Raw genomic sequence first — 22,028 nt, 5'->3', positions numbered from 1 at the left:
AAGGAAAATATAATAAGTATAAATATTTCTAAAAGCTAGAAATTAACTAAATGATTCTAAATTATTTTTCAAGACGAAATATCGAAATGCCAGAAGGCTAGTATATATACAATTATTATTATTATTAATTAAGTATAAATATTTATTATTATTAATTAAGTATAAATATTTCCAAAAACTAGAAATATTTTAAATAATAAAAATTAGTTTAATAAATATATGGTAAAATTACTCGAGAGAAACGGCTGAACTTCCAAGAGGCTAGTACAATATTAATATTACATTTTCTTTAGCAGTTATAACTTGAAAACAAATGAATATCAAATAGAGACACACCAATGTTTTACAATATTTTAATCTTTATAAAAATTTCGACTCAAACATTACATTTTTTTACCTTTTTATTCTTTTATTTTTTTTAATCGTGTAACATTATATTTTCAAAATTTTACGTTTAAACACGCACGAAAATTCTTTTGCTGGTAAAGAAATAGAAAAGGTTTCAACTAAATATAACACAAAAATCTCATTTTGATTTTAGTGTCTAGAAATCCAATAGCTCAGCTAGTACTTGCGAACGCCATCTACTGGAACTCAGATACCTATTGCTAAAAAACTATCAACTATTTTATCAAATAAATAAATATATATATATATATATATATATATATATATATATATATACATATAGAAATTGTCATTTTTTTAGTAATATTAAATCAACCAGTTTTATTACAATCAATATTACATCAATAAACACATACAAAGGATTACATCGTGCCAGTACTCCATAAAACCGCTTTGATGAATCGAAATGAATAGGTATGTAATAAACACATCCAGTGCCGTATTTCATTTAATCTTCCAAACACAAAACCATAACTGTCTGTTAGCGATTCCCACTACAATTTTGCCATGAAAAAAGGAATACTTTAAAACGTGTTCCCGGTTTTTGTTCACTTTTCATTAGTCCAATGTGGAGAAGCGTTTAAGTAAAACACCGCCAAGGGCGAACAAATTCTTCGCATTCGTATTTAGGTACCATCCGCTTTCTACCTTCAGGCAATTAAAACACAATCCGTTCGCTAATTTATATTTACATTTACAAATATTAGACTCGTTTGGAAGTGAACACAATGGGACATTTTTGATCTAATCTGTTTTTAATTGGAATTTATTGATCTGGTGGATACGATTATATCTGTCTGCACTTTCTTGGTTTTGTGAGAAAACATTAACTTTATCATTATAACAAACTGGTTTTTAATTTAGAAATTTAATAATGGTCTATGAAAATGGTTATATTAATATAAAATTAACCTAAGCGTATAAAAATACCTGACACCAAATATTTTTCTATCATTATAATTCATAAGTAAGACAAATAGGAATTTATCAGAATAACTTACTGCTAAGTTATGTACATTTAGTTAATTTGTACTTTCACTTATTTTACACATTTTATTATATTAAAATACATATTTAATTATAAAATTTTTGTAGTTAGTACCTAGTACGATTTGTAAGTGGTTTATGAGTAAGTGATTCTCCTGAATGATTATAAATATAAAAGTTCAAGTAGAAAGCAGTAATTGTTATTTATTACAGTCTGACGATTACAATGAACCTTCAATAAGAAATTATATTAAATGTTTATATAATATATAATAACTTTTCATATGCAGTTTCTATAGGAAAAGGATGCGTTTATAGCGCTATATAAATTTTAGTGCTGACTTAAAATAAACGTTTCGTTCCAGTGAATTATAAAACGTGTCTATAGAAGTTATCTTTCACATTCCTTATCCTATATTAATAAATTTATACTATTTTGCGGTTAATATGTATTATTATTATTATTGTTAATATTTAAATTCATACATAGTAATAATTCCAAAATTCAAAACTATATTCGAAATTGATTAGCCAATATTTTATTACAATTTATCATTTTTGGTTAAATTCTACGTGTTTTAACTATTTCAAATGTTAGTAATTTTTGGAAATAAAAATAATAAAAATAAACTATTGTACTATTGTACAATAAATTTTGACACGTTAAATAGGATTACATGTTATGCAACCCATAATACAAGTACCTGCTTTTAAAGGTTCTCATCATATATTTATATACATACAACATATAATCTATGTAATAAATACGAATCCTGGACAGTCACACCACATTATATGGAATACGAAACATATTTTAGAATTTACTTTAAACATTATTTACTTTCAAATTATTAAGTTCTATTTAGTATTTTAACTAGACGAAACTGCTCATTTCAAAACTTTTATTCCAAATCTCATTATTACTAATATTTTGATTGATTCATTTGATCAAAAATTGAGAACTGATTGCATACTGTTTGCAAAAAAACGCAACACCTAATTTTAATTGATTTATTACATTTTTTTAGAAAAATATTAACTTATTACAAAATAATAATTGTTTAAAAAATGAAATAGAGTGATAAGCATCGTCCCACATCCCACACATATGCGATTGGGGAAAGGTCTGGACATCTTGGTGGCTAAGGCTGTAAATTCACATGAGAGGCTTTTAGAAAGTTTAATAATTTCCTGGCAATATGTGGATGGACTGAAAAATTAGTCAGAGATCTCTTCTTATGTAAGGAATAAGATAAGGCTTCAAAACGTCATCTACATTCCGCTGGGACATCATATTGCCTCTAATAGTGACTAAAGATGACCTGTTACCATAAGCAATAGCACCTCATACCTTTAAATCCATAGTGTTGTGAACATGCCTCTCAGGAGCAAAATGAGGATCACGCCTTTCTTCATGTTGCCATCTTACTAACGCATGACCATCGTGCACGCCCAAGCAAAAGCGTGAGTCATCTCGAAACATAATGTGATGCCATTCCTCATCCCGCTGTTGACGATCTATTCGCTAGCCACTACGTTGGCGCCTACGGTTTGCTGTTAGAGGTAAGACGAGAAAAGGCCGATAACTCCGTAGGCCAAAAGACTTTATACGGAAGTAAACAGATCGAATATCAATTGGCCTACCTTCATCAGCAATCATCCGCGTTGAACTCATCTTGTCTCTTAGGGCCAATAATATGGGACGACAGTCTTGCGGCTCTGTGGTAGCTCTGGGTCTTCCGGAACCTCTTGGTCTACCTCTTCTGCTATCTTCACACTATGACTGACAATATCACATGATGGTACTCACATTTCTTTTCAAACGCTACCCTATTTCTTGAAACGCTTCATGCAGGCCCACAATTCTACCTCTATCAAACCTCTATAAAATTTGCTGTTGATTCAGCCTATTACCATTAAAATCTACGATTCGTTTTTTAAAGTTTTCTGATATTTGTTTTACCTATCTTTACACACTGAAGGCCTGTCCCTTAGAGCCAATATTATAAGACGACAATTCTGTGGCTCTGTGGTAGCTCTGGGTTTCATGCAGGCCCATAATTCTACCTCTATCAAAGTCGCTTAATTGGCTAAAATAATTTCTTCCTCGTACTCTAAGCATGTTAAACGTTTAGTATAAATTTCTGAATAAAACAAATTGTGACAAAAACTAAGTACACGCTTAAGAAATGAAAAAAATAAAACAAGAAACCGACAATACGTTTTCCGATTGACTTCAAATTTTATCATTTCTTATTTCAATAGGTAATTTTAAAATGTTTAGAGGCAGTATAAGTATGCGTAACTACGCACAACTGTGACTTATATGCGTATGATTAGTTGCTGCAAAAATTTATTGACAGATGAAATTGATCTTATTCAGTATTCAGATTCAGTGGTGATGTATGGAATAAATTTGAACTAATTTTTCAGTTCATTAGACTCTTATATTTTTTCTTATTGAATAGAAACACCATAAAAAAGTATTTCTTTTAAATACATTTAAATAAAGGATGGTCATGGAGATCATATATTCTGATGACAAGGTTGCGACACAGTTCCATTAGAATGTTCCATTCTTCTTGTATATCTTTTGCTCAAATGTTCTTTAATAATGTTCTTTGTAGGATTTTTAATTCCAGATGCAACCCTAGATGATTAATTGGATTTAAGTCCGGATTATGTGAAGGTCTGATCCAAAGACTAATTTTTTAAAAGTCTGGATGTGAGTTTTGAATATTTGATATTTCCAAACTACTTGCCGATTATTTTCCATAAAGTACATATGTTTTGTCAAGATATCTTTATAGTCAAAACGATACATTTTGTCTCCAATTCGTTCTATGAGACCAGTACCAGATGCCGAAAAACATCCCCATACTATGTTTCCACCACAATGATTTACGCTTTTGTTTGGATATGAGGTTTTCTCACAGCTATGTCCCTAAATAGCTCCGCATCACTTAACTGACGTCTCACAGTTTAATTAGAAAATATCAGCACCGAAATCATGTGACATTTCCTAGTAATTTGCCATTATGTTATGTGTTTATCGACGTTTGGATTTGCTCTTCAAGTTTTGTGTTTTCACATTGCCCTGCATGCCAAATTTTGATGTTTTGATGTGTTGATTCATTTTGTTATCATGAAAATGTACGATTCGTTTTTTGAAGTTTTCTGATATTTGTTTTTACCTATTTGTGTACACACAGGCTTCAATTTTTAACGAAAACTGAATTAATTTTCTATAAACTGAAAAGTATTTTCATTTACATTTTGTGTCCACCGTCAATAATACTGAGACACTATCTGAAAAAAATATTGACCATACTCTAAACATCAATTTAATTACGATATCTTAAAGCGGTATAACAAATTTTCAATAAACCGAAATTAACAAAAATTTTGTTCTTAAAATTATTTCATACTATTGACCACAATTATAGATTACATACTGAATGGTTTGCATATTAAATTTTTTTTTTGTTGAATTGAAGGCAAAATGGCAAAAATTATCAATAATTACTGTGTTGATTAAATGAAAATAACTTCATTATTTTAAAACTATTTTATTTATAATTTAATTTAACAATTTAAATAATAAATTACCCTATTCGAGATAATAATACAATCTTTTACTAGGATCTTTTATAATATTAGGTTTATCTCCCTTGGTCCCGTCCTCGTTTTTATCGAAGTGGATTTGTACCTCATCATCGTAATAATCGTCGATATTCTCGGTACTGCTTTCATCTACCTCCACATCATCAACATCAACAGCCTTTAATTGATTAATACTTTTTGGTAATTTAGCATCTGTATAATAAGCTACAGGCTTCAAAACTATATCCGCCAGTCTCGTGGACGGCTTTTCTGTAGTCGTGCTTACGTTTTTACTCAAATGTAAAATCTTTCCTTGTCGTAATTTATTTTGATTTATTATATTTTTAGTATCAAATAGCCTCCTGTAATTTCCTCCGTGACGTTTGGTTTGGTCGTATTTCTTAAATACTTCTACATTCGAAGGTACTTTGTTAGCAGTTTCTTTTTCTTTCTTCGCAACCTTCTCCGGTTCATCAGTTACTTCCCTACTATCATCGGGAACATAAATAGGTTGAAAGTTAGTCAGTTCTGTCACTGTGGACTGTTCGGAACGTCTTCTCAATATCTTAGTTGTATCATCAGCATCTTCTTCTAAAATGTTTGCTGTAGTGGTCCTAAGCTTTATCCTGGTTGGTCGTCGTCTCAAATAATTTCTCTTCGGTTTTTCGTGTTGTATTCTTTCCGTTGTGGTAGTTGTAGTTCGAGTTGTACTGGTCCTACTGGGAGCTTTAGTTGTAATCCTACTGCCAGGCCTTTTTCTACCGCGCATCCTCAATTTTAAAACAGATTTTTCCGTCGTAGTAGTGGTAGTTGTACTTGTGCTAGGACGTTCGACTTCGTCCGTCGATTCTTCGGAGGAATCAGCAACAGTCATTGATTTCTCTGCTAAAATCGGTAACCTGCTTGTGTTAATTTCCTCCAAGTTTTCTTCAGAGTTGTACCTCGCGCTCAAATTATGCCTCATGTTCGGACGTTCAATAGTCTTGTACTTGGAATAATCTATCGACGTCCTGGGCATATAATTCTTCACTTTGGGTATAAAATCACCAATATCAAAAATTTGGTAATTTGAATCAAATTGCACATTTTGACCGCCTGGTGAATTTTGTACAATTGCTGGTGCTTCTTCATCATCCTCTTCCTCCTCCTCCTCTACTTCTTCAACCTTTTCTTCTTCCTTCTTATGACTTATTTTGGATTTTTTGGGTGCTTCATCCTCGTTTTCAATTTTCTTATAACCAGAGTTACTGTGAAGCTTAGATAGAAGATTCAAAAACTCCGGCGCATCCTTAGAAGAAGCCACTTTGATTGGCTTAAGAGTTGTGGTTGGTTTTTCTGTAGTCGTGGTTTCCATGATGTTTTTATAATTGGGATTAGATTGTAACAATTTAATATAATCCATAAACCCTTCGCCAGGTTTAGGGCTGGTAATCACAAGTGGTTTTTTTGTGGTAGTTCTGTGTTTTGGTGCTCTAGTCGTTTCAACAACTTCCTCATAAACCTCCTCCTCTTCATCTTCATCTAAAGGTTTCGTGTTATGATAGACTATTTTACCAAGCTTTTCATCATAATGATAGTTTTTAGGTCTGTGGGGAACGTAATCATCATCGTCGTCTTCGTCAATGCTTGTTTTTTCTATGTTCTCGTTTTGGCGGCCCCTATTTCTGGAATAGTCATTATAAGCAGGCTTATTTGCCTCCCTCTTACTTCTTCTCAGAGAATAGTCATACCTTCTTCTGATATTATTTTTCGGTAACTGTCTATAATCTGAATATAAGTAAACTTTTTGTTTCGGTGGCGGCTTCATACCCGGTACGATGTACAAATTAAGAACTTTATCTTCGGTTTGTTGATTGGCTATTATGGTCTTGTAATTAAAGTGACCAGGAGGATTTAAACCGAGTACCGGTTTTGTGGAATCTTCGTACTCTTCTTCAACTTCAGTTGTAGGTGATGTAGTGGTGGTTGTTGTAGTACTGGGGCGGTTTCTTCTTCGAACTTTTACTTTATGAATAACTGCATTGTTTGCGAACTGCTCTTGATTTTGCGACTCTTCAGTGTACTGGTCTTTGTTTTTCAAAGATTGTAGTAATTCCTCGTACACTTGTTCATTATTCCTATGTGTCTTAAATTTTGGCCTCGATTTGTAGGCAACCATTGGCTTCATAGTTGTCGTTGATGTGGTTGTATATTTAGTGCTTTGCAACTCATCATAAGTGTCTAAATAACTATCATCCAGGACGTTCTTTATATGTATTTTTTTGGATGGTATTTTGATCTTTTTATTGTTGACTTTGGAATATCTATTGACATTTAATTTTACTGCTATGGGTTCGGCATTGTCGGAATAAGCGTCGGTTCTGCTCAAGTTTTGAATATTGTTGATCACATCCGCAAATACGTTTAGTTGTTCATTCGGTTTAATTTCGTCCTTATAAAACACCTCACTGACTACTTTGTACTTTGGTAAAACAGTGCTTGTTGGAACGTATTCTTCAAAATACGGATGGTAAGATGAGGTAGTTTTCCTGGGGTACATTTTTCCATAGTCGACAAATTTATTTAAGTAAGGCCTAACTGGTCTGTATTTTCTTCTTCTTAATATTAATGCTTGACTTTCAGGAAGATCTATTTCAGTAGAATTGTTCCTGTCGTCCGTTAAACTCTTTGCTTCTCTGTGACTGTAATCAACTGCCTCAGTTTCAATGGTGGATTCTGCCGCATCGATTGTTTCCAGTTGGGTTTCGTTTTGAGTTTTATCTTTTATTTGTCCTATTATGTCAGTTAGAATATTAAAATTTAGATTGTTGATTGATGCTTCTGTTGAGTTTTTATGGACGATTGAAGACTCATCCAAACGATCGTCTTGATGTACACTTTCTTCAGTTGTTATCGAAATTTGTTCGAATCGAAGTTCTTTAAAGAAGTCTTCAGAAATTGGTTCCACAGTTGGTTCGTTAAAAAAAGGACTGTCTAGAGGATTATCTCCAAAATATTTATTTTTGAAACAATCAATTTGATTGCCAAGGTCACTTCCATTTTTCGCTACTTCGTTGGGAATTTCTACTGTATAATTTCCCACGGTTTTGTTCTGGTCTTTAACATCTTCAATAGGTAAATTTTCTTGACATTTGATTCTTTTGGTCGCTTGATTATAGAAAGCCATATCATCTTGAGATTTTAGAGGTATATTTTCCAGATTTTCGGCGTACCTTAACGGTGAATCCTTGTTAACATTTTTGTCATTATAATAAGGATATTTTTCTGTAACTTCATCATCTACATAACGTTTTCTTCTCTTTGTTGAATTTGAGGTTTTCAATTTTTCTATTTCTATTATATGTGGTTCTTTTATCGCATCTTTCAGATTATCTATTTTTATAATCTGTAAGGTGTTATTAGGCTTCGGTTCTCTCTCAACTAAATGCTCGGAAGAACTTTGTCCATTCTCACCGTTCTTCTCTTCATCCCCGTGATCATATGCTTCATCCTCGAACCCTTTTTCCGTGTATATCGTGTGAATTTTAGACTCTTTAACCACCTTTTTCAATCGATCGTTTTCATCATAAGGCAAATGTTCATAGTTATCATTGCGTCGAACTTTTGCATAGAATTTTGTTGGGACAAAAGATTCACTTGTTTCTTCGACATCTTCATCAGATTCGTCATCTTCATCATTCGAGTACTCTAATTCAGGTTGAGATTTTTTGTTGAGCTCGTGTTTTATGAAATTTTCTTTTGTAGACTGTCTCAGTTTGGCGTTTTCTAAATAGTCTCCGTCTTCAAAGTCGGCTACTTTTTGGAATGGTTCTTCTTCTTCCTTGTAATTATTTTTTTGGAACATTGATTCACTGTTATCATCATAATTTTTCTTTTTGTGTGGTTTTTCGTATATATAAGGCTTCTTCTTGTAGCCCTTAGTATCACCATTATAATAATGTGGTGGCGGCACGATTGGTGTCCAACCATTGCTTTTAAAATTGTGTATGTTAGACTTAAATGGTTTCTGTACAGGTTTTCTATTATTTACAAATCTTGGCGGTTTACCATAAAACCTTTTGGGTGGTAGATGTTGATGTGGTATTTTGTAATGGTAGTTATCATGTCCACGATGGATTCCTTTGTTCCTGTGGCTGAATTTGGATACCTCCTTCGTCTTCGCGTCGTCCCAGGAAGCCGGCACGCGGATTGCCGCAGCGACGGTGAAAGCCGTCACTAAAACTGCGAACTTCATTTTTCCTCAAGAAAGTTTATCTAAACAACTATCGCACATAATCAAGAAATCATTGTCCAGAATCAAGGTCGACTAAAGGAAAGTTTGACCATTGTGGCTGTCATCAACAAAGCATCTTCCGATTGATTGATTATTGCCTGGCACTGAAAAAAACATATTATATTAATTTAATGTTTTTGAATATTTTCTTCTGATAATATGGGAAATAATTGGTGGAAGTGAAATTGAGATGCATGCATGTTTTTCTTTTGGTTATTACAACAATCATTCCCAGTGATGCAAGTAATAATAAGTTGCGCAAAGGGAATACTAACATTGCTTGGTTTGAACAAACAAAACCCGTATTATTGGTTATTACTCTATAAATTTTCTATAAATTATTCACGCGGGAACTGCAGCATTATGAAATAATGAGTAAGCAGTCAAATCCATATTTCTATAATAGGAAATCAAGAATTTGTGGGAAAGTTCGTGCTACAAAAACCAGTAATAAAAAATTTACATAAATCGGACACTCTTACGTCACAATTTTAATTTCTGTTACGGGTATTAGAAAAAAAAATCGAAAGTTAACCGACCAATTATTTATCATTGAATTGTCACAAAATTGAATACACTTGTTATGAAAAGATTCAAGCGTGTCACTATTTAACCAGTTTATTAAGTTGTATAATAAAACCATTATTCGTTTTATAATATTTACCATTGATATGCGAAATTATTCGTTTTTATGAAAATTGTGGTCTGACAGTGAAAGTTTTCGAACATTTATTTTGAGTCCAATCACTTCCTAAGACAAAGAAACGAGTAATTTTCAAATCTGCGGTTTTTTGTCTTAAGAGATTGTAAAAGCTTTTAAGAATATTAAATACTAAAAACAATAAGCCCACAAAAAATAAGCGTTAACTTATATGAAGAAAGCGTTTTTAGAAATCCCGAGGAAATAATGTGTGTAAATACCATAACCAGAATTATACCATATAAACATGAACAATTTACAGTGCATATTTATAGATATTATTTCCTATTGTAAATATTAAATCAATCAAGGTCATCATTAGCTTTTACTGAGCACAACAAAGTAACGTGAGTATTGTTCGAAATGTGACACATATTTCCAGATTTAATCACAGTGTTTCTTATTTTTTATAACTTATAATTCTATTTGAAAAATATTTAAATTAAACTGTAAAAGAGTAAAAGAAATATTAATTCAGTAAATATTTAAATTGCTTGATCTAAGACAACGAACTAGATCAAGGAATAATAGTCGAGTTTTCATTGACGGCAAACACGATTTATCGATTAATCGCTTTTTTAAACATAAATTGCAAATGAATTATTTATTAACTTTTCTGTACTTTATATAATAAAATTTTCACCATTTCATTACGAAATCGATCATTTGAAAATATTTCCGTAGATTTAGTCAGTATATAATATTAACTGATATAAATTTGTAACAAGAAAATGCAGGTTGAATTTTTCATGACGTAATTTGCAGTAGAAAAATTGAAAGTTGTATGGTCGTATAGCGAGTGAAAGTTGCAAGGAATGCTTATCATGAAATATAGGTTGATTTGCTAAATCCACAATATAAGGCAATTTAAGTTGTTCTTATACATTTATACAGTTTTACTATTTTTAAAATAGAAATTATTAGAAAACGGAACCTATTAGTAATGACTTGATGGTGATTTTGTGAAAGATGACTTAAAATTCCTTTGGCCGGATATCCTTGAATTAACAAAGCTGTTTTATTGTATTTATTTTAAACTAATCGTGCATATAATTTTTATAAATACATATTCTGTATATAATAAAATATATTTGCAATACTGAAATTATATTATTGAAATACATAACTAAATTTATCAAAATTAAAACGTTTGTGTAATTAAAATAACTATAAAAACTAAGAGAAAATATTATTGTTTTGTTAGCAAAATCTATCAATCAATTTATTGAATATTGCGAATTTGAAACCAGTTCAACTTAAAAGAGGATGAAAATATTTTCATACTTATAGAGCTTTCTAAATATTAATTATTTGATCAAATCTTTGTTGTAAATAACCGAGATTACTAATAAAAAAACGACAGAAAACAGATGCTGAGAGAAATTATTTCTATCGGATTTTGATGTTAATGTAAATAAGAACTATAAAAGTCGAATTTTCTATTAATTTTTAAAATGTCAAGCTAAAAATTGTTCTTTCCCATTGTTTATTCAGTTCCTAATTAAGTTTCGCACGAAAAAAAAAAAATAATTATGTACATATATTAGATTTAAATAATTTTATATATTTTATTTTAAAACACTTTACATAATTTAAATAGATAAATTACTTATTTTTATTAATTACAAACTAAAAACTGTAAATGTATACAAAAATGCATTTTATTACATATATATATATATATATATATATATATATATATATATATATATATATATATATATATGAAATTAAAAATTTTGATGAAATATGTTTTGTTTCACTTACTACTGAAATATGATTTAAAATAAAAACTATAATATAAAAAAGTACATTATTTTATAAAGAGATATGAATTAATAAACTTATTTTTCATATAATATGATTTTATTATTATTATTATATTATTTTTAGTAAACGAAATAAATTAATAGTGAATTTATAATTTAATAATTATTATTTATAATAATTATAGTACCTAATATTATAAATATTACTATAATTATCATTATATTTCATTGAAAAAAGTCATTCATCTTATAAATATCATTTATCATTTTTACGTTAACATATATAATTTATTAACAAAAAACTTGATCTGGTTAATACAGATAATATTTAACATTTTCAATATTTTTTTATTAGAATTTGATAGATTGAGATTTTAATATATTGAATTAATTTTATAGTCTCGTAAATGTTAATAGATAATAAAATATTTAAAAAAAATTGTTTTTGTTAATTATCTTTTTAACTACTACATATGGATTTGCAAGTCACCAGCATAAACAATTTAAAATCAATTAAACGAAATGGGTTTGCAAAGCACTCAACAAAAAACAAATTAATTAAAATTACTTCACATATTCCAAAAAAAATCGATAAATCACAAAACAATCACAACACACCACTCAAATCCAGTTGTCTGTGTTGTCACTAAATCACCGTGCACAGGAACTAGCTGATCCTTCGCTTAAACAGTGATTGTGATTTCATGAACGATCACTCTCCCAATGCCAACGGACGGCGTTGCGGCAACGAAACTAACTGAAGAACCAAACAGCCGACCACATTTATGTAGGTTTACGTTCTAGTTGAGATCCTGAGGAAATGTGCAGACAGAAAACGAACGAATCCGAGCTTTGTGCACGATTTACCACTTTGAATATGAAATGTGGAACGAATAGAATCGCCGGTGAAAGTGACACTTTGGTGATAAAAAATTCAATCGTCCAAAAACTGTATGACAAATTACAATCAAAATTTGTGTGATTTTAAAGTTTATTTTTCCTGAAGTGGTGATGGAAATGCGCGGCAATTGAAAAGTAACGGAACGTGGGGTTATCCGGTACAACATCTGACAAACGAGTCGGACGTGATGTGGGAAAATTATTATTGTTTTACAGTAATAAAACTTTAGAAAAATGCAATAGAAATAAGACAAAATTCTGGCGACAGTCACATTAACTTTCAGAACAACATTCATGTATTTTTTTTTAATTTGCAAATATTTAAATGTACTAGAAATATGTTGATTTTTATAATAAGTATAGATCGATTTTTTTTCGTTACTCTTATATATAATGTATAATCTTAAATAATGTAAAATATTAAAACGTAAGGAAAAATTTCTACAGTGTAATATAATAATGTATAACAATTTTTCCGTTTTAATTATGAGCTTTAGCTAAATGGCAGAAGTTAAGAGGATGAATTTAAAACTTTCGATGGTTATGTTATCTCAATGATAATAGGAAAAACACACAATGCAATAAGGTTTTCTCGTAAAAAATATATGGCTGTACTTTCTCTGATCGTTTTCTATCCGTTCGAACAATGCGAAATGTATGTATAAACATTTTAACAAACAAATTCTGCGGACATGTGAAACTGGTGAACTCGTCTATTAATGTATTGTTGTGGTGTTTAAGTTTACAGTCCTTTTATTGTCGTCCATATAATTTTTGATCGAAGTTTAGAAAGTGGTCAACCCTGTTGGGACTTGACTAGATTTTCCCTCAAACATGAATCTTCATGCTTATGCATATTAACTGTGTATTTGTTTTAAAAAGTGAAATTTGGTTATGAGTGGATGCTTGTACGTTCATGAGATTTCTAAACGATGATAAGTGTTATAAGTATCATAACAACTGGCTGTTTGGTACCGTTATTTGGGCGACATATGTACTGACACGTTTTTAACTGCGAGCAATTGAAAATATCAACGCACAAATTAAGTCAGTTGTTGTTAAATGACTACGCTTCAAATTAATCGAATAGTTATTGTAAATAATTCATTGAATTAGTAATTCAAAATTACTTAGAATCAGGTTTTAAATTACATAGTTAATAAATGATGAACATAATATATAATTTGAATTTTTTTAATAGCTCAATCATTAAAGGCAATTTTCTTTAGCTTATAATAAAATATTTATTACAGGTTACGTGTTAAGTAAATTTCCTCGTACACTAGAACTAATTAACTTATTGTCTTGCCGTTTCATATAGTAATCGGATTTATAATTCCGTAACCTAGTTGTGCACAGTCTCGTATTAAAATCAGATAATTATGATTTTATTATAATATCATGAACACTTGTACATTTCTTCATGAAAGTTATAACTGTCTTTCCTCCTGAAAACATACAAAATATGTTCAGTCATAGAAACTGTGTCGGTTTTAAAAGGGAAATCGTCACAAATCAAAAATAGTTGAACTTGACATTCATAGATCAGGCTTAAATTAGTAATAAATTAATTAAATTTTTATGTGCTTACAATTGTGTTAATTTTTAATTAATTGTTAATCAGTTTGCCATTAAGGTCACAGTATGTACCAGTTTGCTCAAAAGTAAAAGTTGAAACATCAAATACAAACATAATTTTTTATTCAGTTTGTAGTCTTGAAATTTATGGCATTTAATAATAGACGGGATAAAGGGAAAATATGTGTATTTTAATTAGATATGAATATTTAACTTAATGAGACATTATAAACGTAGTTTAACTAGTTTCTTATTCTTATAATATAATAATAATAATAAACTATATAATATAATAGTCTTGATAACTCGATGTTTTTTGCGATGCATGTATATATATATATATATATATATATATATATATATATATATATATATATATATACATTAGACTGTTTTTTTCTTATTTATATCGAATATATATATATATATATATATATATATATATATATATATATGTATATATTATATTAATATTAATATTAAGAGGTGCCGCATCGTAAATTTTAATTTCCCGTTTAAATAACACGGTGTCCTCTTGGAATTTGAAATTTGTAACTCTTGTTAGAGATAATATTTCAAAATGATCAAAACAGATTTTTATAGAAAATTGAACGCTCTACAAAAAATGTCTCTTACAGTTTTTTGATATATTCAAAAGTTATTTAACATTAAAGTTGGATTGATTTAAAATGTTGATATTTTTCTCATTTTCTGACGCAACCATCAACTTTATGGGAAAATTTTATATGACATTTTTTATAGAGAATTCAATTTCATATAAATTACCTCCAAAAAAGTTTTTGATATTTTTTACAGATAATAAGTTACATGTTGAAAACTAAAAATTTTATTAAATAAACGTTATTTAAATTAAAATTTACGATGTGCCACCTCTTAATATTAATATTAAGAGCTGTAACTTTCACAATATTTTTTTTTTACAATTTCCAACAAGATTTTCGATATAAATAAGAAAAAAAAAATTGTCGATTTTTTGAAACAGTCTAATATATATATATATATATATACATTATACATACATATACATTAAAGATAAAGTATAAACTTGCTAAAGAATTATTAATTATATGGTCTATTATTGAGGCTAGAAATGATAAATATGCGGTAACAAACGATATCTCGGTAGAAGTAACAGGGGCTGCCTATATTAATATGTAAGTCATCGCGTTCAGAATTGAAATAGCAGGAGAAATTGAAGAAACCAAAGCCGTATAAACAAATTTTGGCGAATTACCTGAGTCAATATCTTATGTAAAATCGTGTTAACCCCATAATAAATCACGTTTTCTACTCAACCACTGGAAACTACCAATTTCTCTAAACATTGTGCGATTTTAATAATGAAAACCGCACTTGTGTTCTTCCGTTTTCGTTCACCCGCAGTTTCCATCACAGATCGCTAAGCAGGGATAATTAGTCCGCAGGCGAATTGTAATAGGATTTGTCTTGGATGTTTCCTTCGGATTTGTTATTATCAACACTTTCACATTTATAGGTAATATCCGTCTACATTTTGTTCGCTGGAGCCAATTGATTTGATAGGTTCGGATTTATTGACAGTTGCGATTTTAGTCTGGCAGTTTTTATTATTAAACTGTGTAAATTGCAGGAATTTTTTGTAAGATAATAATTAATGGTTAAATGTTTTACGTGGAAAATAAGTTAAAAGTAATGTTACAGTTTTTGAAAATTGATTGGGTTGACACACAAATTGTTAATTACAAGAGTTTCCAACTTTCTACGTTGATAAATGACACACATATTTATTTAACGTATCTTATGAATAAACAGTTTTTATTTCACAAAAATGAATAAATAACCAAAGGGCAAAATTTTATTTTGATTACAGAAGTTATAAGTGCCCTATATGCACTTTTCTGAATGTTCTGTTGAACAAGAAAGAGATCGTTGACCATATAACGTTAAGTCTACTTTCAAACACCGCGACTTGCATTATATAATAAAGTGCAAGAGAAACTGTATAGAGTACGGAAGATTTACAATTACATAACATTTTATTGTGCCTGTTTTACGTTCAACCTGTCCGGTTGATCTTAAGTTATTTGTGATAAATTCAAAACTGGTTGTTGAATACCATAATAATTATTGAAAGTCCACAGTTAAATGCATTTGTGTCAAGATTCATAAAATTGCTAAAACAAACAGTGGTTTTATAAACATCATAACAAAATTTTTAACAATACAGCCAGTAGGTTCTTAATTACTTCGGTTTTTGCATATTCTTCATTTTACGATTGGACGGTGTCATACAAAATAATATAATTAATTCGAATCATGTAAAACTAACAAGGAATTTTAACTAATTGCGTCATTTATTTGTTAGAATTCAATAAGGAAATTTAATATTAATGTAAATAAATTGTTTTCTGAGGTCGAACAATAGGTACGTTTTTTAATGTATTTATGGAAATATTTATATTTAACTTTTATTAATATTTAAAAACATTCTATTCTCTTTAATACACTAAATTGATACTCGACATGTTCAGGAGTTCATCTGGAATGACTATGACCAGAGAGCTTTGTGTTTGCTAACCTATGAAAATGATTTTATTGACATAATGTTAATATTATACATAATACATTTTTTTATGTTTTTATTATTTAAAATAAAATATAACATAATATTTAAATTAAATAATATGTTTTAAAACGGACAATTAAACAATATATATTTTGTGCGCAAGTTCTCCACAGGCACTTTTAATTACACCTCTTCGCGCCAATTCATTTCATAAGTCTATCTTGAATATTTTTATTTGCTTCCAACATTCGCGTATGCGCCTGAAGGTTTCAATGGTAGGAGAGTTGAGGCTCACCTCTAGCCAATAAAATAACTCCAAATACCGACACAAATGAAGTTCCCGAACATTGCCAATTTTCCAATTTCAAAAACTATTTGATCGTGTGTGTGTCTGGTGTCATGACATAACGACAACCAGTAGTAACACGGAAGAATTTATTAACATAAAAAATACTGTTGACGTGGTTTTTTTTTATTAAATAAATGTGTATTTCCAATTTAAATTACTATGACAAAATGTTTTTTGTTAAAAAATTCAACCTCCCAATTTGAATACTTTCACAAATATAGGATCAAAAATTGCGGATTTGCTATATATTGGTAAATTTTATTGTCTAACGGGAAGTAATGGATAAAATTATTTTGTGAAGATATTTGGTACTATTTGAAAAATCTATCTGGGGACTAAATTTACATGATAAAGGTACTGATAATTCAAATTGTCTGTTGTTAATTATGTATAAATAAAAATAAAATATTGTTCTTGTTTTTGTTTTTATTTTTGTTCTATACATATTATATTGTTATATAATTTAACCGAATTTGTTGGTAATGCTTTTATAAATATGCTACATCTAACATATTACATTTATTTGTAATGTGTTTTAATTTTAATAATATTTGTGCTTACTGTGATGTATTTGACACAGATTTGTATTTTATAGTTTCTTGGTAAGGAAATACGTTAATATGTATTTCAAGAAACCCCTTATGCTTTTATAATTATGTTAGATTTAATTCAAATAAATATTGAATAATATTTGTGATTACTGTGATATATTTTATTCCGATTTGTATCTATTTAACAATTTATCTTTGTTTTATTCTACTATTAGACAATAAATTTTTATTATCATTATTATTTTATTTCTTCTTAATTCAGAAAATTTTAAAACAATTGACAACAGTGTTGTCAATGTGTTTTTTTTTTTAATTACAAGAGGTGGTTGCTGCCTAGTTGTAGAACCCAATCCAAACAACAAGTATCATTTTGTCTACCGTCAAATTACATAAGACAGTACGTTCAACTCATGCGCGAGCGCCCCACAATATCTTCATGCGTACAAATCGCGAAATTTTAGCTTTAGTCGAAAAAGTAAAAGCCAACGTTCGACATCGACGCACCGTGATATAATATGAACAAAATAGAAAGTGGTGAATTGATATTACCGCGAGTCAAGTTGGCGCCGAACAACAACAATGTACTGAGCCACACGCTGAATGTGGAACCAATCTTAGAAAAACCTCAAAGGAAATCACCTGAAAATCTTGTCAACACCGCCAGAAAGACCTACAATTCGGGGATCACCAGAGATGTTAACTACAGAGAGAAACAACTTAAAGGTCTCCTGAGATTTTTGGAGGAAAGGTGCGCTGACATCGAAGTTGCCCTGTACGAGGACATCAGGAAACCTAAGCAGGAAACGAACATGGGTGAGATTTGGCCCGTTGCCAATGATTTAAGACAAACCATTTTCGAGTTCAAACGGTGGGCCAAACCAGCTAAACAACAGAAACGATTGATCAACTTGCTGGATGATGTCAAAATTCATCAGGATCCTTACGGGGTTGTTCTCATCGTTGGTGCATGGAATTATCCCATTCTTCTCACTTTAGGACCGTTAATAGGTAAATATTTTCTCAGTTTTTATCTTCTACAAACAAAATATTTAAAATATTTTATTAAATTGTGAATAAATTAACAATAAATAAATAAATATATAAACACGCATTAGAAATACATTTCACTGTTACATATATTTAAACCTAGATTGAATGGAATCTTACAATCACGTTGCACAAGAATTAAAATTGTTTTTATAATTTTACTTGTCCTAGTTAATGAACCAGAGGTAATTTACGATACCGCATTACTAAAGTCGATATCTACTACATAAAAATTAGAGAAAGTAACTAATATTCTTGACAATTAAGGAACTCTGAACATCATCAATTGATCGTAATTAATAAGAAAATTCTATTATAAAGCAAACAATATAAAATTGCGACCTTCAACTAAAAAAAAAAATTGATTGCAAAACGACATATTCTGGCTGACAATCATATTGCATTTTGCAACTTGTACATTTGAATCCATAACCAAGATCATGTCCAATAAAACGTAACTTTCCACACCTGCGCCTCGCCTGAAAGCTTGACTGACACTTTAAAACACAACTCCGGAACTCCCTCGCATTCAGTCCAAGCTTCAAACTCCGGGATGAAACTAGCGCAAACAAACAACGCGGTCTTCGTCCGCAACAACAATCCGGCGGTCATAAACGTGACAACCGAACCGACGAATCCCAGTGAACTTGTCGCTATTTCCAGGAAAGTTTTCGGTTCGCGCAAAACTTTAGATGTGCAGTTCCGAAAATCGCAACTGAACGCGCTAATTAAATTCCTCGATGAGAATCGTAAGGAAATCGTAAAGGCTTTGAACGAAGATTTGAGAAAGCACGTTCAAGAGGCGGTTGGGACGGAAATCGAACCGGTGCTGAACGATTGTCGACACACGATTTTCGACTTGGACAGTTGGGCCAGACCTAAAAAACAAGAGAAGAGGATTATTAATCTTCTGGACACCGTTTACAATTATTCCGATCCGTATGGAACTGTTTTGATCATTGGCGCATGGAATTATCCATTATTGCTCACGTTGAACCCTTTAATTGGTAGGAATTTCAAAATTAACTTAATAATAGTAATCATTATTATATTTATTTTTACTTAATATAGTAATTAATGCATGAATAATAAATACAGATAACGGATTTCTTAAAACTTTTTCATTAGGTTAAAAGGTGTAATTAAGTGTATATAAGTAATAATGGGATATATTAATAATCTATAAAGTTTTTGTGTGTCTCCGTATTTAACATTTTTTCATTTATTAACTTTTCATTAATCAATATTTCCTATTAGACTGTACGTGTTATAATATTTATCAAGGTTAAAAAACGTATTTAAAACAAATATGTGATATTACGGTTAGTATAAAATAAATTTATTTCAATTCATTTAAAAATTGACTGACTTACCTTCTTTTCAAGTAGTAATTGTAAGAAATTCAATACATTCTTAAACTAATAATATCATTGCGCAGAACTATAATTAATTTTTGTCTTTAATTGATATCGACATTTTTACATCTTTGGTATTTATTAAAAAAATTGATTTATGTAGGTGGTACTTTTTGATATTATTAGATATTTAAATTTTATGAGTTTAGCATAATGATTTTAATAACATAAATACAAAAATATTAAATACTTAATTAATTTTAATTTACCTGTGTATGAAAGTAGATAAGAAATAAGTTAAAATGTTATTATGCAAAATGTTCTCTGCAAAATTGAAACGCGACAATAAATGTTCTATGTAATTTGCATCCATTAATAATTTATAAAATATTTCTTTTGAAACTTATTAATAATTAATTAAATCAATTTACATTAATTTTTACTTCAGTGGTACCATGATTTTTAACCCCTTTGAGAATAAGCTAGTTACAATTTATTATTAGTAAATCGAATTTTTATTGCTTTGTAATCAAGTTTAGAAATATTGGCTATAATCATAGTTGTTGTGAAATTGATTGACAAATACCTAATTCTGTCTTACTGTTACTTATTTTTGTGTTTATAATTTCAGGTGCCCTAGCAGCTGGAAACTGCGTCATCTTGAAACCGTCAGAACTGAGTCCGCACACCGCAGAACTACTGAGTAGACTGCTCCCCAAGTATTTGGATCCGGAAGTCGTTCAAGTTACTCTCGGAGGCATCCCCGAAACAAATGAGCTGCTGAAGGAAAGATTCGACTACATTTTCTTCACAGGCTCGACGGCCGTCGGTAAAATCGTCTACAAAGCAGCCGCCGAACATCTGACGCCCGTCACCCTTGAATTAGGGGGAAAAAGTCCGGTGTACTTGGACAACACGGGCAATATGGAGCAGGCGGCCCGCAGGATACTTTGGGGCAGATTTCTGAACAGCGGACAGACTTGCGTCTCGCCGGATTACATACTCTGCACTGCGGAAGTCCAAAATGAGTTTATTGAAGCGAGCAAGAAAGTTTTGGAAACTTTTTATGGACCCAATCCATTGTTGGCTCCAGACTTAAGCAAAATTGTTACAGAAAGACATTTTAATCGTTTGTTAAATTTAATCCAATCGGAAAAGGTGGCGATTGGTGGAGTGTACGATAAAGCCAATAGACTGATTGCACCGACAATTTTAAGAGATGTTAGCCCTAATGATCCGGTGATGCAAGAGGAAATTTTTGGTCCAATATTACCTATTTTGGTTGTTAAAAATGTGGACGAAGCTATTGATTATATAAACGTCAGGGATAAACCTTTGGCTTTGTATATTTTTTCTAAAAACAAAGATGTGCAAAATAAAATTCTTAAATTTACGTCAGCTGGCGGAGTTGCAATTAATGACACAGTCTCACATTTAATAACAGAAAATATTCCGTTTGGTGGGGTTGGAGCCAGCGGAATGGGAGCTTATCATGGCAAAGAAGGTTTTGACACCTTCTCACATAAAAAAGGAGTTTTGATTAAGGACGTGTCGTCATTAACAGACTTTGGTCTTGAGATGAGGTATCCTCCGTATTCTGAAAAAAAGACTTCAATGATGAACTTCTTACTTAAAAAAAGAAAAGGTATAAACATCGACAGACTGCAAAATTTCATTATATTTATTTTTGGGATGTTATTTGCTTACTTAATAATGTATTTAAAGAAGATTAATTAAGTGTGAAATATATTTATTGTGTACTTAATATATTATTATATGTAGAAATATTATTACAGCAATATTTGTAGAGTGTACAAATGTAGATATTAACTTTATGAATTATATTTTTAGAGCTTTAAAATCTGTAATCCTTTTAAGACAAATAAATACTCATTAGTATATTAGATTTATTTGTTATCTTATTTGATAGAATGAAAATAAA

At 30.2% G+C, this 22,028-nt stretch overlaps 2 protein-coding genes across 3 annotated transcripts; one reads left to right on the top strand and one right to left on the bottom strand.

Moving 5' to 3' along the window:
• Positions 1-5,005: 5,005 nt before the first annotated feature.
• On the bottom strand, positions 5,006-12,408 carry LOC126266565 (uncharacterized). The gene is made up of 2 exons (XM_049970808.1): positions 12,309-12,408; positions 5,006-9,375 (listed from the first exon to the last, which is right to left on the bottom strand). Exon 2 carries the CDS (start codon positions 9,230-9,232, stop codon positions 5,006-5,008), a length of 4,227 nt encoding a protein of 1,408 aa, XP_049826765.1. The 5' UTR covers positions 9,233-9,375; positions 12,309-12,408.
• Positions 12,409-18,193: 5,785 nt separating this feature from the next.
• LOC109599305 (aldehyde dehydrogenase, dimeric NADP-preferring) lies at positions 18,194-21,990 on the top strand. Of its 2 annotated transcripts, none has more exons than XM_020015276.2 (2): positions 18,194-18,692; positions 20,718-21,990. In XM_020015276.2, the coding sequence occupies exons 1-2, from the start codon at positions 18,200-18,202 to the stop codon at positions 21,821-21,823; spliced, it is 1,599 nt and encodes a 532-aa protein (XP_019870835.1). In that variant the 5' UTR covers positions 18,194-18,199; the 3' UTR covers positions 21,824-21,990. The 2 variants fall into 2 exon arrangements, with proteins under 2 accessions (XP_019870835.1, XP_049826732.1); XM_049970775.1 differs by lacking the exon at positions 18,194-18,692 and adding an exon at positions 19,265-19,738.
• The last annotated feature ends 38 nt before the right edge of the window (positions 21,991-22,028 follow it).

This window comes from Aethina tumida, chromosome 1 (assembly GCF_024364675.1).
Source record: "Aethina tumida isolate Nest 87 chromosome 1, icAetTumi1.1, whole genome shotgun sequence".
In the NCBI taxonomy this organism is placed as follows: Eukaryota; Metazoa; Arthropoda; class Insecta; order Coleoptera; family Nitidulidae; genus Aethina; species Aethina tumida.
Note: the sequence above shows the minus strand (reverse complement) of the source record. Positions and strands in the feature narration are given on the sequence as shown.